This window comes from Onychostoma macrolepis, chromosome 20 (genome assembly GCF_012432095.1).
Source record: "Onychostoma macrolepis isolate SWU-2019 chromosome 20, ASM1243209v1, whole genome shotgun sequence".
NCBI classification, from domain to species: domain Eukaryota; kingdom Metazoa; phylum Chordata; class Actinopteri; order Cypriniformes; family Cyprinidae; genus Onychostoma; species Onychostoma macrolepis.
Window position 1 is genome coordinate 24,986,547 of NC_081174.1, and position 16,266 is coordinate 25,002,812.

The following is a 16,266-nucleotide window of genomic DNA, read 5'->3' on the forward strand; positions in this document are numbered from 1 at the left end:
GCAATAAACAGATGTTACAAAATAACACAATTTATTCTCTTTATGAATGTAGATTTTTTAAACTATCACTTACTTGGAAGGTAATTGTTTGCTACTTAACCTTTATTCTGTATTTAGAAAGATACTATTGTATACTATTCTATACTTATCTACTTATGTAATTTATGTAATCCTGTTTCTGTGGAAATGTCTGTGGAAACTGTGAATATATATATATATATATATATATATATATATATATATATATATTGAATATGAAAGAATATACAGCAAGAAACAATTCTGAACCCTGTGAAAATCGAGCTGGAACTTTCCATTCTTAAAGGGCCATACAAACAAGATTTAGTCTGTGAAAGGAGCTCAGTTTGTTGTCCTTAAACCTTGAAAAGAGTTAGCATTTTTGAGTCATTTTGAGATGGATTCCCTCGAGAAATTTCTATGGGTTTTCAAAAGTCTACATTTATGTAAAATTAGGTCTATGGTAAACATTATTTGAAGAGACTTCCATGTGTTGTTCTCAGGTAACGTTTGTAACAGACTGCAATAATGAATATACATGAAAAAAATAACTGTGTGCAATTTACAACAAAATGTGAATAGGGCTGGCCAACAAACTGACGTCAAACATCATCAAACTTCCATTTTCATTCCTATATTTTCCACTTTATATATATATATATATATATATATATATATATATATATATATATATATATATATATAAATTGTGTTTATAATGAATTGCCTGTGTTTTTAAATTCCTTACTTTTTTGTTTTAGATTGAGACTTAAAATGTAACATTTTTCACTTTTTCCAGCGCCTTGTTTACTCGTCTGCGTAAAAGACGTTTTATTTTGAAATGTTGACTGTGGCAGTAACCTGTGGTTTCCGGCTTCAGCAGACAGCGAAGCTACATTGTAAACACACAGCGTCCATTTTCAAAAACCCGGCCGGAGAAACGTCGCGCATTACCGCTGAACATGGGGGCCGTGCTTGGGCTTTGTTCCATGGCCAGTTGGGTAAGTTTACATATCAATATACTGATGAAATATAAGTTTCTATAGACTGAGGAAAATAACTTTGGTTTTTAGCGAGTTTATCTGCATCAGATGACATCCGCATCGGGAAGAAAAAGCGAAAGAGAAAATGGTGTCTGGGCCATTCACGATGCTCTAAATTCATAAAACCCACTGAATCTTTTGAATATTTACAAAGAATGACGCACAACAACATATATTAATTAATTTCAGCATGTTTTGGTTTATTTTAAATCAGTTGTTTTGCTTTTCTAGATGTTCAATGTCATGTTGGGTGGTTCCCCTGTTGTGATGAAGCAAAAAATTGTTTTGTATTAATACATAGCAATTGTGTGTTGTTATGTTTTGCGTATTTGTACCACTAAGTGACATATATTACTATTTTTACTCGTAATTGCAGCCAAATAACCTTACTCGTAGATAAACGGTATTTTGTCGGCTATTGTGATCATGACAGCAACTGATTGTTTGATGTTTTATGGGGGTTTAAATAGGACACACTTATGATCTTAAATGGGACACACATAGTTGATCTTAAATGGGACACGCATAGATGATCTTCCACCGTAACATGAGGTTTTCAAAGAAGGTCACATGTTTGTTTGGATTTAAGGTGTTGCGACATCAAAACACCGATTAGATGTCAGTTTATGACACAAACGCACACACAGAGGAGAGATGAGAAAACATGTGGCCTGAGGCTATGTAGCAGTATTTACTGTTCAATAACACTTAATAAAATTAACTTTTATTCTTTCTGTATTTTTTATTTATTTATTTTTCAAATATTATTCTAAAAAAAAATCAGCTTTGAATAAATTACATTTTAAAATATTAATATTAAATATCTAAAATAGTTTAATTCAACGTATTAAAATATAAAACCGTTAGTTCAAATTGTATTTTATTTTTTTATGTAATACTACTGTTTATACTGTATTTTTGACCAAATAAATGTAGCCTTGTTGAGCACAGGAGACTTCTTTAAAAAACAAAACAAAACAACAATGACAAAATAAAAATAAATAAATCTTAATGTTTTTAAGGACTCCAATGTTTAGTAGTGTGAATATTTTTATAAGATGTTTATCCAGACATTTGTTTTAAGAGGGATTTAATGTTGTCTTTAATCGCATATAAACTCTTTTGTTATGTAAAGCCAGACAAATTTAGCCACAAGCTTTGCCTGGTGTTTTACCCTGACTACAAATGAAGGATGAGGCCTCTTTAATTAGACTATTTTTTTAAACACTGATATGAGTCACTTTGAAGTCATGTTTATTATGCGTCACCCAGTCCTACTCATTTTGAAGAATAAAGCTGTTTATGTCTAGGGATGATAAATCAGCATCATATTGGTTATTGAAAATTGAGATTTTTATATTATATTTTTAATTGCACTTTTCAAAAGCATTAATTGCCCATCTTTCATATGTTACATTATGTTATAGTAATGGCGAAATGAATTTATATGTAATATTCTGCTTCTTTTTTTAAAAAAATGGTGTCATTTATCAATTAATAGCCAAAAGAAAAAATCATATTGATTTTATAGTTATCAGTCACAATATCTTGCACAATGCATGCCTAATTATAACTCAACCAGTGCTTAATATATATATTTAGGGCAGGGTTCCTCAAATCTTTCCCTGGAGGGCTAGTCTGCTGCAGAGTTTTGCTCCAACCCTTATCAAACTCACCTACCTGTGATCATCAGCGATTTTGTAATGATCTTGAAGACACTGATTAGCATGCTCAGGTGTGTTTGATTAGGGTTAGAGCTAAACTCTGCAGGAAAGTGGATTTCATGGGCCAGATTTGAGGATCCCTGATTTAGGGGGTACTACCTGACAGATTTCACAGAAATATGTATGCTGAGACAAAACAACTATGACAGCCCTAGGGTCTGAAAAAAATCGAAAAAAAACAATCTTGTGATCTGCAGAGGGAGTGTGTGGCTGAAGTTCACAAAATATCTGAAATGGCTTTCATCACCTTTAATGTACTTTTTTTTTTTTTTTTAATCTTTGCAGATTCCTTGCCTTTGTGGCAGTGCTCCCTGCCTGCTGTGCAGATGCTGCCCAAGTGGAAACAACTCCACAGTCACTCGGCTGATCTATGCCTTCTTTATGCTGCTGGGTGTGGGCGTCGCCTGCATCATGCTCATGCCAGGCATGGAGGGGCATCTGAAGAAGGTGACCCAGCAATCCTGAGTGTTTCTTGGCAATTAAAGTTTTGCACTTGTTTTACAGGGTTGCAGCTGAAGCAATCTGACCATTTCTGTGTTGTTTTTTACGTCACTGCAGATTCCAGGCTTTTGCGAAGGAGGAATGGGGTCATCTGTCCCGGGAGTCCAAGGTCATGTGAACTGCGATGTGCTGGTGGGCTATAAGGCTGTGTATCGTGTGTGCTTTGGGATGGCCATGTTCTTCCTTCTCTTCTCTCTCATCATGGTAAAGGTCAAGAGCAGCCAGGACCCAAGAGCTGCTGTGCATAACGGGTATGTAGGCGTTGGTGTGACCTAATGGTTGAAGTCTTGACCTGTAACTCGAAGGTTGAAGATCTGAATCCTTATGAGCAAGACACAGGTTTAGCTGTATTTAAAACATGCAGATAATTTCAGAAATGACTTGTTGAGCTTCACTAATCTTCTAAATATTCATATCTTCTTCAGGTTTTGGTTTTTCAAGTTTGCGGCTGCCACTGCTATTACAGTTGGAGCTTTCTTCATTCCTGAAGGCCCTTTTACTACTGGTAAAATTTTACTTTATTACCTTAAATATGAAATATGCATGCAGTTACATGTTTACAATGTAAAGGTGAAAGGAATTGACTTTAAATGGCTGTTTAACAACTATCATTAAAAATAATTGCTCAATGTGTAACATAGTTTTACATTAATTATACATTATACAGTGGAATGTATCATAAAAGATAGAAAAAGAGCACAGTGTTTAACCAGCTTAAGTGATGAGAGAGTGAGATTAGGCAGACTTGAGTTGTTCCTCGAATTTATTTGTGAGGATCTAATGATGATCTTCTGCTGGTTCTCTTCCAGTCTGGTTTTACATAGGCATGGCTGGAGCGTTCTGTTTCATCCTCATCCAGCTGGTGCTCTTGATCGACTTTGCTCATTCTTGGAACGAGTCCTGGGTGGAGAAAATGGAGGAGGGAAACTCTCGCTGCTGGTATGCAGGTATGCATTAAGAGAACTTGATTTGTTCGGTCCAACATAAGAATCAAAAAACTTTTTCCAACGAGCAGCAGTGTTGCACAACAAAACATATAAATGTATACTACTGTTCAAATGTTTGTACAATATATATTTTTTTTAAATGTTTTTGAAAGAAGTCTCTTATGCTCGGCTTAAATACAGTAAAAAAAACAAATACAGTAAAAACAGTAATATTGTGATATTATTCCAATTTAAGTTTTCTATTATGATATATTTTAAAATGTCATTTATTCCTTTTAAAATCTCAATGATTCTTATTATCATTGTTGAAAACAGTGTTGCTGCTTAAATTTTTTTGTGGAAATTTACATTTAAATTTTGTTTTTTTTTAAAGATTTCTTTTTGATGAATAGGAAGTTTAAAAGAACAGAATTTATCTGTCACTTTTGATTTTGAATTTGTTGCATCCTTACTCAATAGAAGTGTCTTTCCAGAAAATCTTGGCAAATTTTTAAGTAGTTGTGCATATCTTTAACATAATGTCATAAATATAACATATTTAAATACATAAATAGAACACATTATTTTTATATTTTTTTAACATCATATTTATAAAGGTATTGTCCCTGTTTTATGTTTAGATACTTCTTACAGTGTATGCAGTCATAAAGAAGATTGATTGTATTGTTCTAACGTAATTTTTTTTCTACCATCCATAGCTCTTCTGTCTGCCACAGCCATCAACTATGCTCTGTCGCTGGTGTCTCTGGTCTTATTCTATGTGTATTACACCCACTCTGATGGCTGCACTGAGAACAAAGTCTTCATCAGCATCAACATGCTGCTGTGCGTTGGTGCATCTGTCATGTCCGTCTTGCCTAAAATCCAGGTAATGAATACAAAACATCTGTTTGTATGACTAGTATCGAAACTGTGATCATCTCCTATACTTCAGTATTGCTCAATTTTGGATGTGTGTCATATCAGGTGAGCATCAAGTTGTTTAATTTCCTCATCTCCTCCAGGAATCCCAGCCCAGATCTGGTCTCTTGCAGTCCTCCATTGTTACTCTGTACACCATGTATCTGACCTGGTCTGCCATGACCAATGAGCCTGGTAAGGACTGTCAGAGATTTGTTTTAATGGAACATTCTCTTGTTCATAAAATTGGTCTAAAATAATGATATTTCTTCCCCTCAAGACCGCAGATGCAACCCTAGCTTGCTTGGCATTATTGGCCTCAACAGCACCACCCCTGCTGGTCAGGACCGTGTTGTTCAGTGGTGGGATGCCCAGGGTATTGTGGGCTTGGTCTTGTTCCTGTTGTGTGTGCTGTACTCCAGGTAAGAGAGTTTGCATGTTAAATTATATGGTCTGTTTTTGCAGCTATTTTTCAACACAGCAGTCAAATTAGTTTTTTTATTTCTTCAGCATCCGCAACTCTAGCAACGCCCAAGTGAACAAACTGACCCTCACCAGCGATGAGTCTGCTCTGATCGAGGATGGTCCCGCTCCAGAGAACTTTGAAGAGGGTGATGACTCCAACCGTGCCGTTGACAATGAGAAGGATGGAGTCACCTACAGCTACTCTTTCTTCCACTTCATGCTTTTCTTGGCTTCCCTGTACATCATGATGACACTGACAAACTGGTACAGGTATGTGTCCATGTGATGATGTATTTATCAGTTTCATTGCACAATATATTAGTGATCATGCTTTAGTTTGATTAGGCCAATTTTGTAAGCAGATCAAGAGCTTATTTTCAAAAATTCAAAAGGCCTTTTTTCTGGTTACAAAAGTGCACTAATATGCATAAAATTCTGTGCATAAAAAAATATACATACTGAATTGCAATACACCCTTAAAAATCATCAGTGGTTCCACAAAGAACCTTTACCATCCATGGAACCTTTTCATTCCACAAAAGGTTCTTTACAGTGGAAAACGTTCTTTAGGCTACGTTTACACTAGTGCGTTTTCATTATAAAAACGCCTAACTTTTGTGATGGTTACGCCTGTTGTTTACATTAATCCGGCGTTTCGACCCACCAAAACAGAGACTTTTGAAAACACTGTAGACCACGTTTTAGTTTGAAAACTCCAGGGTTGCGTTTCAGTGTAAACGGACCAAAATGGAGACTTTTGAAAACGATGGCGTGGCTGCCCACATTCGCTCTGCGTATCCTTGATGACCATGTAAACAATAACATCATGTTCGTTGTTGTACCCATAGATATGTATAGATAGATTCCCCATTCGACCGCTCCAAGCACGTAGACTCGTACACCATCTAAATAATAGGGAATCTACCTATACATATCTATGGTTGTACCTGCATGAATGGTCATGTGACATGCATTTTCGGTTGTGTAGTGTGGATGGATATCGTTTCTGAAACGCAGTGAAAACGCCAGTGTAGACTAGGATCGTTTTCATTTTAAAATGTGGGGGTGGGGGTGCCATCATTACACTGCTTTAATATATTTATTTATTTTAGATCTGTATAGTCTGTTAATAATAACCAGTGTTGGGGAAAGTTACTTTTAAAAATAATGCATTACTTTACTAGTTACTTGAAAAAAGTAATCTGATTACGTAACTCGTGTTACTTGTAATGTGTTACCCCCAACACTGATAATAACTGTCCTTTTCTAGCTTTTTTTATGAATGAATATACAGTATGTATATACAGTATATATTCAGCAAGGATACATTAAATTGCTCAGGTGTATCAGAGGAGATATTTTTAATGTTATAAAAAATTTCTGTTTCAAATAAATGCTGTTCTTTTTTGAACTTTCTATTCACCAAAGAATCCTGAATAAATAAATAAATAAAATCATTACCCAGCACAACCATTTTTAATACAGTGGGGCAAAAAAGTATTTAGTCAGCCACCAATTGTGCAAGTTCTCCCACTTAAAAAATGAGAGAGGCCTGTAATTTTCATCATAGGTATACCTCAACTATGAGAGACAAATGAGAAGGAAAAAAAATCCAGAAAATCACATTGTAGGATTTTTAAAGAATTAATTGGTAAATTCCTCGGTAAAATAAGTATTTGGTCACCTACAAACAAGAAAGATTTCTGGCTCTCACAGACCTGTAACTTCTTCTTTAAGAGGCTCCTCTGTCCTCCATTCGTTACCTCAGGGCTTAAAGTTCCGGATCTCCGGCGTGCAGCGTTTGGCTGCGAAAAAAAAAAAAAAAATCCTGCACTTAAAAAATACTTGTTGATATCACCGTCGACTCCATGAGTTCGCCAGTGGTATGAGAGGAGCACAGACAGCTTTCACTCTCAACCAAACTAACATTACTAGCCAATCAGAACGTTTTGCTCTTATAAACACCAGACGCTCCGCGAGTAATAGTGGGCAGAGTCTGGCCCTGATGAGAAGCGCGACAAAAAGCTGCGAGGCGCCATGGTCAAAGTCCATCTTGCGCATATTTACATTGAAAAACTAATTAAAAAGCAGCGGAGCTTTGTAAACAGCTCAGAGTAATCGTGTCATCTCCATAAGAACGATATGATTGCCAGAACAAATTTACCGAGCTTTTTGAAAAGGTCCTGTTCACATGTGATCTAATGGTAATTTACCAGTAAAGACTGTATGAGTGAAAGGGGCTAAACTCTTCCTCTGTATGCTGTGAGAATTGCTTAAAGTTCATCTGGGAAAACAATGTGTATTATCTCACTAGATTTGTAACGTAAATAATTTATAAACCTTTGCCAACACAAGAGAATAGGTCAACCTAAGTCTAAATGCCATGTTGTACGTCGCGATTTCAAAATAAAGGTTTCTGCATGTGGCCAAATATTGAAATTTATTTGATTAAAACATCGTTTAATCACGCTGTAAAGTGAAACGTCACCCGTTGGCGCCCTCTGCAGGTATTTGTTATAATACATAATTTACTTAAATTGGTTATGTTCATATGTATAAGCATATTACATTATGTATTTTAACTGTTGTTCAACAAAACCATGTAATTAATAAATAATTTTATTTGAGCCAATTATTATTGCCTCATCGTTAGTTTATATATAAATAATCATACTACAGCCTGGTATTCACTTAGGTCTGTTTGTGTTAATAAAAATATCAGGTTACTCAATTGTCAAAATAATCAGTAGATTACTTGATTACCAAAATAATCATTAGTTACAGCCCTAGATTAGTTAAAATATTTCAAAATAAAACTGTATTTTTACTTTTTGTAATTAAAAGACAAATATTTTGTCATTTAAAATTTCTTAAAAACCCTCCCCCTGCCCCCGGGAAAAAGTTCCAGCTCAGGATTTTTTTTTTGCTTTAACCCCTGTTACCTGTATTAATGGCATCTGTTTGAACTCGTTATCAGTATAAAAGACACCTGTCCACAACCTCAAACAGTCCAACTCCAAACTCCACCATGGCCAAGACCAAAGAGCTGTCAAAGGACACCAGAAACAAAATTGTAGACCTGCACCAGGCTGGGAAGACTGAATCAATAGGTAAGCAGCTTGGTGTGAAGAAATCAACTGTGGGAGCAATTATTAGAAAATGGAAGACATACAAGACCACTGATAATCTCCCTCGATCTGGGGCTCCATGCAAGATCTCACCCCGTGGGGTCAAAATGATCACAAGAACTGTGAGCAAAATCCCAGAACCACACGGGGACCTAGTGAATGACCTGCAGAGAGCTGGGACCAAAGTAACAAAGGCTACCATCAGTAACACGCTGCGCCGCCAGGGACTCAAATCCTGCAGTGCCAGACGTGTCCCCCTGCTTAAGCCAGTACATGTCCGGCCCGTCTGAAGTTTGCTAGAGAGCATTTGGATGATCCAGAAGAGGATTGGGAGAATGTCATATGGTCAGATGAAACCAAAATAGAACTTTTTGGTAAAAACTCAACTTGTCGTGTTTGGAGGAGAAAGAATGCTGAGTTGCATCCAAAGAACACCATACCTACTGTGAAGCATGGGGGTGGAAACATCATGCTTTGGGGCTGTTTTTCTGCAAAGGGACCAGGACGACTGATCCGTGTAAACGAAAGAATGAATGGGGCCATGTATCGTGAGATTTTGAGTGAAAACCTCCTTCCATCAGCAAGGGCATTGAAGATGAAACGTGGCTGGGTCTTTCAGCATGACAATGATCCCAAACACACCGCCCGGGCAACGAAGGAGTGGCTTCGTAAGAATCATTTCGAGGTCCTGGAGTGGCCTAGCCAGTCTCCAGATCTCAACCATCGAAAATCTTTGGAGTCCGTGTTGCCCAGCGACAGCCCCAAAACATTACTGCTCTAGAGGAGATCTGGATGGAGGAATGGGCCAAAATACCAGCAACAGTGTGTGAAGACTTACAGAAAACGTTTGACCTCTGTCATTGCCAACAAAGGGTATATAACAAAGTATTGAGATGAAATTTTGTTATTGACCAAATACTTATTATCCACCATAATTTGCAAATAAATCCTTTAAAAATCCTGTGATTTTCTGGATTTTTTTTTCTCATTTTGTCTCTCATAGTTGAGGTATACCTATGATGAAAATTACAGGCCTCTCTCATCTTTTTAAGTGGGAGAACTTGCACAATTGGTGGCTGACTAAATACTTTTTTGCCCCACTGTATTTATAGTAAGAAATGGTTCTGACCCCACACTTTTGAACGGTGGTGTATGTATATTTGTAATGTATATTCTTTTTAACTAAACTCTTAAGTTTAATCAATTGTTCTTAATAAAAACAAATTTAAATATAGCTGCAAGCAGCAAGGGCGGGCCCAAGCCGTCAGTGCAAACGCCACCCCGGTGGCATCAGGAAAACTGTGCCCAGCGGGCACATGCATTACAGTAACCCTCTAGCAGTCTGGTTTTGAGGGATACAGCAAAGAAAGGATTAATCCAAACTATCAAGACTGTGAGACACACACACACACACACACACACACACACACACACACACACACACACACACACACACACACACACACACAACAATATATCAAATTTTGGTAACACTTTCAATAAAGTTTCAGTTACTAAATTAACTATATTAATTAATATGAACAATAATTCTATAGCTTTTATTAATGTTAGTCTCTCTCTATCCTCTATCTCTCACACACACACATAAAGAACAATGTGTAAATCTTTTGTAACACTTTTCAACAAGTTTTTAGTTTTTAACATTATATAAGTTAACACGAAGTTAACATGAACAATAGTTTTATAGCATTTGTGACCCTGGATGACAAAACCAGTCTTAAGTGTAAATTTTTCAAAATTGAGAATCATACATCATCTGAGAGCTGAATAAGCTTTCCATTGATGTATGGTTTGTTAGGATCGGACAATATTTGGCTGAGATACAACTATTTGAAAATCTGGAATCTGAGGGTGCAAAAAAAAAATCAAAATATTGAAAAAAAATCGCCTTTAAAGTTGTCCAAATGAAGTTCTTAGCAATGCATATTACTAATCAAACATTATGTTTTGATACAATTACTGTAAGAAATTTACAAAATATCTTCATGGAACATGATCTTTACTTAATATTCTAATGATTTTTGGCATAAAAGAAAAAATCTATAATTTTGACCCATACAGTTTTGGCTATTGCTACAAATATACCCCTGCGACTTAAGGACTGGTTTTGTGGTCCAGGATCCCATTTATGAATCTTGGTTAATGATATGTTCAAAATTGACTACTACATTATTAATTAAAATTTCTGGTTAATGTACATCAGTTACAGTACCATGAACTAACATAAAGATTTTTTTACTAACACAAAGAAATATAGTAAAACATATGTTGTTCATACTTAGTTTGTTAGTTTTGAATTAATGTTAAAAACTATGTTCTTGAACTATACTAGTTAACATGAACAATAATTATATAATATTTATTAATGTTAAGTTAAAAATGTATTAGTACATTATTAAAATTTAAAGTTGTATCTTAACATTAGTTTGTTCTGTGAATTAACATAAAATTAATATTTTTAATGTTAGTATTAACTAACATTAAATAAGATTAATAAATGATTTTAAAATATATTGTTCCTTTTTAGTTCATGCTAATTAATGTAATAACTTATGTTAACCAAAGAGACCTTAATGTAAATTGTTACCAATACTTTTTATATTCTATAACTATTAAAAAAGTATATAACAATAATAAATAAATAAATATATATATATATATATATATATATATATATATATATATATATATATATGTATATGTGTGTGTGTGTGTGTGTGTAGAAGAATACTGACAGTACAGAACATTTCAGCTGATTCGATGCATTATTTTTCATTCTGATAGACCTGCAGATCAGGTAGCTCATGAAAATTAAGGTTATGCCTCCATCTGGTGGTCATCCTTGGTATTACACTCTTCACCTTTAAACCAATTTCAGTGATAGTTTTAATTGTTTTGTGGCCCCTGAGCATGATACATTTTTGAAACTAAGCATGTTTCCTCAGAATGACTTGTTATATTTATGTAAAATGTTTTGAAGTGTTTGGAAACTGCACTTTAAAGATATAAGAAAATTACTGCTATCTTTTTTACTGTTACTTTAATAAATCACCATTGCCACACCGTTCGAGATATCCTAAATCCGTCTGCAATTTAAAATCTTGAGTATATTGGCATCATGTTGACAAAGTTTGGTGTGAATTACTTGTTTCTGCTTGGAGGAGTATGAATTTATTTACAGCCTGTTTTCTCAAAAAACAAACATTAAAATAAAAATAGCCGACTTCCTGTTGGTCGTAGCTAATGACTGTAAATTAGAAAGTTGTCCGTCTTAAGCACAATTTATGTACCGAGTTTGGTGTCTGTAGCTAAAACTAACCCCCCCACTTTTGACAAAAGGTGGCGCTATAGAGTGCCTCTTCCACGCCCATTTATGACACTTTTGCCGGTGTCTAACTATCATTAATACGGATATGTGTATTGAGTTTCATGGAATTCTAAGCATGTTATCTGCCTCAAAATCACCGGAAAAGAATATTCAACTTTGACATATTAGCATGGCAACAATATTTTAGATATCAATATTCCCTTCACAGTTTTACATCTGCCGTGTTTTGTCATTATTCTGATGAAGTTTGAAGCAAATCGGGTAAAAATAAGATGCTGAATTCAAAGCATTTTCGAAAATGACACATTTCCTGGTGCCAGTTGGTGGCGCTATAATTTTATTCATAATAGTCACATCTATTCGATCGGCATCATACAACGAACAAACCCCTGACGTTTGATCAAAATCAGACAATGTATGTGGATGTTATTAGACATTTCCTGTCTCTCATTTTTCGCCATAATTCATCGCCTCGCCACGGGCAAACCGTTCGAGATATCAAAAATCCCTCCGCAATTTAACATCCCCAATGTCTTGAGATCATGTTCACCGAGATTGGTGGCAATCGGTTGGAAATCCTCAGAGGAGTATATCAAATTCCAGAGCATGCGCTGTTGGGTGGAGCCAATGACATGCAGCGCGAAACTTGTTCGGCTCAATGAGATCTATGTGTGTACCGAGTTTCATATGAATACGTGCAAGTATGTGTGAGAGAGCCATCAAGATTTCTGACTGTTTTCTAGGGGGCGCCGTAGAGCCCCTGTGCCATGCCCGGTCCCAGTCTGGGCGGTGTCCTAATGGCCGCAGATTCCAACATGTGTGCAAATTTTCAAGAGTTTTTGAGCACGTTAAGGCCCCCAAAAACCCCCGGAAGGTTGAAAAAAAAATAATAATAAAATAAAATAATCCTTAGGAAATCAAGATAATAAAATCATTTGTATATACAATATCATCTGGCATTTTGTTGTCACTATTCATATTTAAATGTTTATGGTGAACAAGGTTTACATATTTATCTTTAAACTCTGGATGAAATTTTTTTTCTTGTCAATTTCATAGCCCTGACTCCAACTATGAGACTATGACCAGCAAGTGGCCCTCTGTGTGGGTGAAGATCACCTCCAGCTGGATCTGCATCTCTCTGTATGTGTGGACCCTGGTGGCTCCACTGGTCCTCACCAACCGTGACTTCGACTGAGAGGACGGATAGAAATGAAAGCTTGCAATTAGAATCCGCCATTACTTATGTGAATATCCACATGTATAGGCATAGGAGGGTCTAAATGTAAATACCTGTGAGTGTTTTGTTTGTTCAGGTGACCCTACATGATTTTTTTTTTTAACCTTGCATGCTTTTATGTAGTGTTTATTTGTTCATATATGAGCTGAAATAAATTAAGAACATGGCTTGGGTTTCCTGTGATGTGATGTTAATATTTCCTTCAAGAATTTGTTCTTCAAAATTAAGGATAAATTAACCTTGATTAATAACCTCTGTATGGTTAAAAAAAAAAAAAAAAATGTATCTTAAGTTATTTGTGGAGAGTAGACATAAATGCAGGTAATGTTTTCCCATAAATCGTGACATCCATAGTTTCCTATAGAATGCACATATACATTAGTGAATTAGCATGTGAAAAATTTACAGGCAACTTAAAATTGTAGATTTCGTCATGCTTTTCGCCTCTTGATGATTTGCACCATGAACATGACTGCAATTTTGACTGTAACAGTGCTAACCCTTTTGCAACTTGCACATGTTAGTTGTTTGCGCACTATTCATTTTATGCTTGTAGCCAATGTGTGTGTTAAACAATGTTTTGCACTGAATATATTATTCTTTGCTGATAAAACCTGAATAGATGACTTGTTTTGCTTTACCCTTTATTGTAGCCTATTAAAAGCACGCTGGTGGTTTTCTTGATGGCAGTTCTCTTTCTTTTTTTTTTTTAATGTCAGTGTTATTTTCTGCCCTTTGACAAGTGCATTGTAATCACCAAATATGTCATCTTATTAAAGGTTTAAAACCCAGATTATGTTCTCATTGGTGTTTCAAAATATTACCAGTTATTGGTACAGATTTCAGGATTTAATTACGATTTACGATTTAATCACGATTACAGTTCAGGTTTCCGATATCTTTTACCTGAAATATTCAGGTATATGTATTTTTCTAAATGAAAAAAAAAAACAGTGCTGTAAATTAAACATTGAACTCTCTTAGTATATTTTGGTAGTGTTTTTACATACAATAGTTAACATTTGAAGTGGTTAAAAAAAAAAAGTTAATCAAAGTTGTCCTAAAACGAAACTCAACTTAGTTGTTAGAATATATATATATATATATATATATATATATATATACAGTGCACAACATAAATGAGTACACCCTCTCTGAATAAATATAAAGATGTATTTTCTTAATGATCACTAATATAATTTATGGAAAGATGGCAAAATTGAAATGTATTAAACATATACTTGATAAAAACAACAAAATATATGCCAATATTTTCTGTAAGATAAGTAAATTAGCCAATTTTGTTTATATGAAGGATTGCATAAATGAGTACACCCTACACTGTAAAAAAAAAAAAAAATCCGTAAAATTTACGGTAAAAAACCGGCAGCTGTGGTTGCCGGAATTCTACCGTAAAAATATACGGTAGCAACGTTTTACGTTTTAACTTAAATACCGTAATTTCATTAACTGATATAATGTTAATATATCAACCTATTGAAGTACAGAAATCTGTTTTGTACATTTGTACACTGATAACCACCAAACTGCAAATAGTGATGAGGGAGTCACACATGATGAACCAAAGCCCATCACAAGCAGCTTTTAAATAATGACATATATAGAAGGTGCACAGTGTGATTTACACAAGCACTAAACACCATCATGGTGAGACTCATTAAACTGAAATATGCAATAAACATTAATTTAACAACATTAGATGTAACATACAACCCTAATAAACATAACTGATAAGAAAAAACTAAGAAACCCAGTTATTTCAAAGAAAAAACATCAAATTCAAACAAAATTTGAAATGCAACACAGAGAATTCTGGGAACGTCAATTTACGGTTTTTCCCTGTAAATGTTACATTCTTTTAAACTTCCAAAAGCGGTATTTCACCGTAAAATTGTCTGAAATGTCTATTACAGTTTTTCACCGTATATATTAGGGGAACTTACCGTTTTTTACCGTAGCTTTTTCACAGTTTTTTTTTCCGTTAAAATCACGGTCATTTTTACAGTGTAGATTTAATTCAGCAAATGTATAATATACTAGTATGTCCTCCAGAACTTTAAGTATACCGCTCTGACCCTCTTGGCACTGAGTGTACAAGTTCATGACAAATTTTCACATCTGTCCTGTTTAACTCCTGGAGGACGACCTCCTTAAATGCTCTGGTCTTTAATGGGGAGTTTTGTTCAGCTCGTCTCTACAGAATCCCCCACAGCTGCACAAGAGTGTTAAGATTGAGTGAAATACATGTCCACTGAAGGATTTTCACCTTGGGAGAATGAATATCTTCATTGTCATGCTGAAGAAATGCCCAATAATGCAGGGAATGAGGGGAGGGTAGCATCTTCTGTTTCAAGTTTTTGTATTCCATCACATTTCTTGAGACCAGAGTATGGATTCCCAGAAGTCTCTATTTTGTAAATATGGGCCTTGGAAGAGGTTAAATGAGTTTATTTTGCTTTGGCTACAGTAGGTAATTCTAGTGGTGACAACTACTATGCATGTCACTTCTGCAGGCTGCGTCATACTCTGTGAGATAAAGTGTCACTTTTTTCATAGCTTTTGCCGGCTCTGAGACACTTGCATGTTATTTCTCCTGCTCTTTTTCTAGAAAAAATCCACTCATCACTAAATGAAAACTTAAAGTGAAGACCTGATTATTTCAGGAGCCTTGTCACAAGTCGTTGTTTTTGAATGTCGGTGCTACTTCTGCTACATTTTCACACTTAAAACAATAATTTGGTATTCCTCTTGTACCATTGTCCTCTTTTATACTAAGAAATAAGTCAACTGGCAGTTCTCTCCCGAGTGGTTCCACTGCTGCCAGCATTAAGTCGGAGTATGATTCAGTGGGCTATATAACTCTTTTAATTGTCAGGAAATTACTTGTCTTTAAAGGTTTTGGTTCAATATACTTACCTGTTGATCAAAAA

The 16,266-nt window shown here is 35.2% G+C and overlaps 1 protein-coding gene across 1 annotated transcript; it reads left to right on the forward strand.

The window, feature by feature from the left end:
* The first annotated feature begins 883 nt into the window (after positions 1-883).
* On the forward strand, positions 884-14,106 carry serinc1 (serine incorporator 1). The gene is made up of 10 exons (XM_058755180.1): positions 884-1,019; positions 3,071-3,232; positions 3,344-3,537; positions 3,712-3,791; positions 4,096-4,233; positions 4,932-5,101; positions 5,238-5,328; positions 5,414-5,555; positions 5,644-5,868; positions 13,135-14,106. The coding sequence occupies exons 1-10, from the start codon at positions 981-983 to the stop codon at positions 13,271-13,273; spliced, it is 1,380 nt and encodes a 459-aa protein (XP_058611163.1). The 5' UTR covers positions 884-980; the 3' UTR covers positions 13,274-14,106.
* Positions 14,107-16,266: the final 2,160 nt, after the last annotated feature.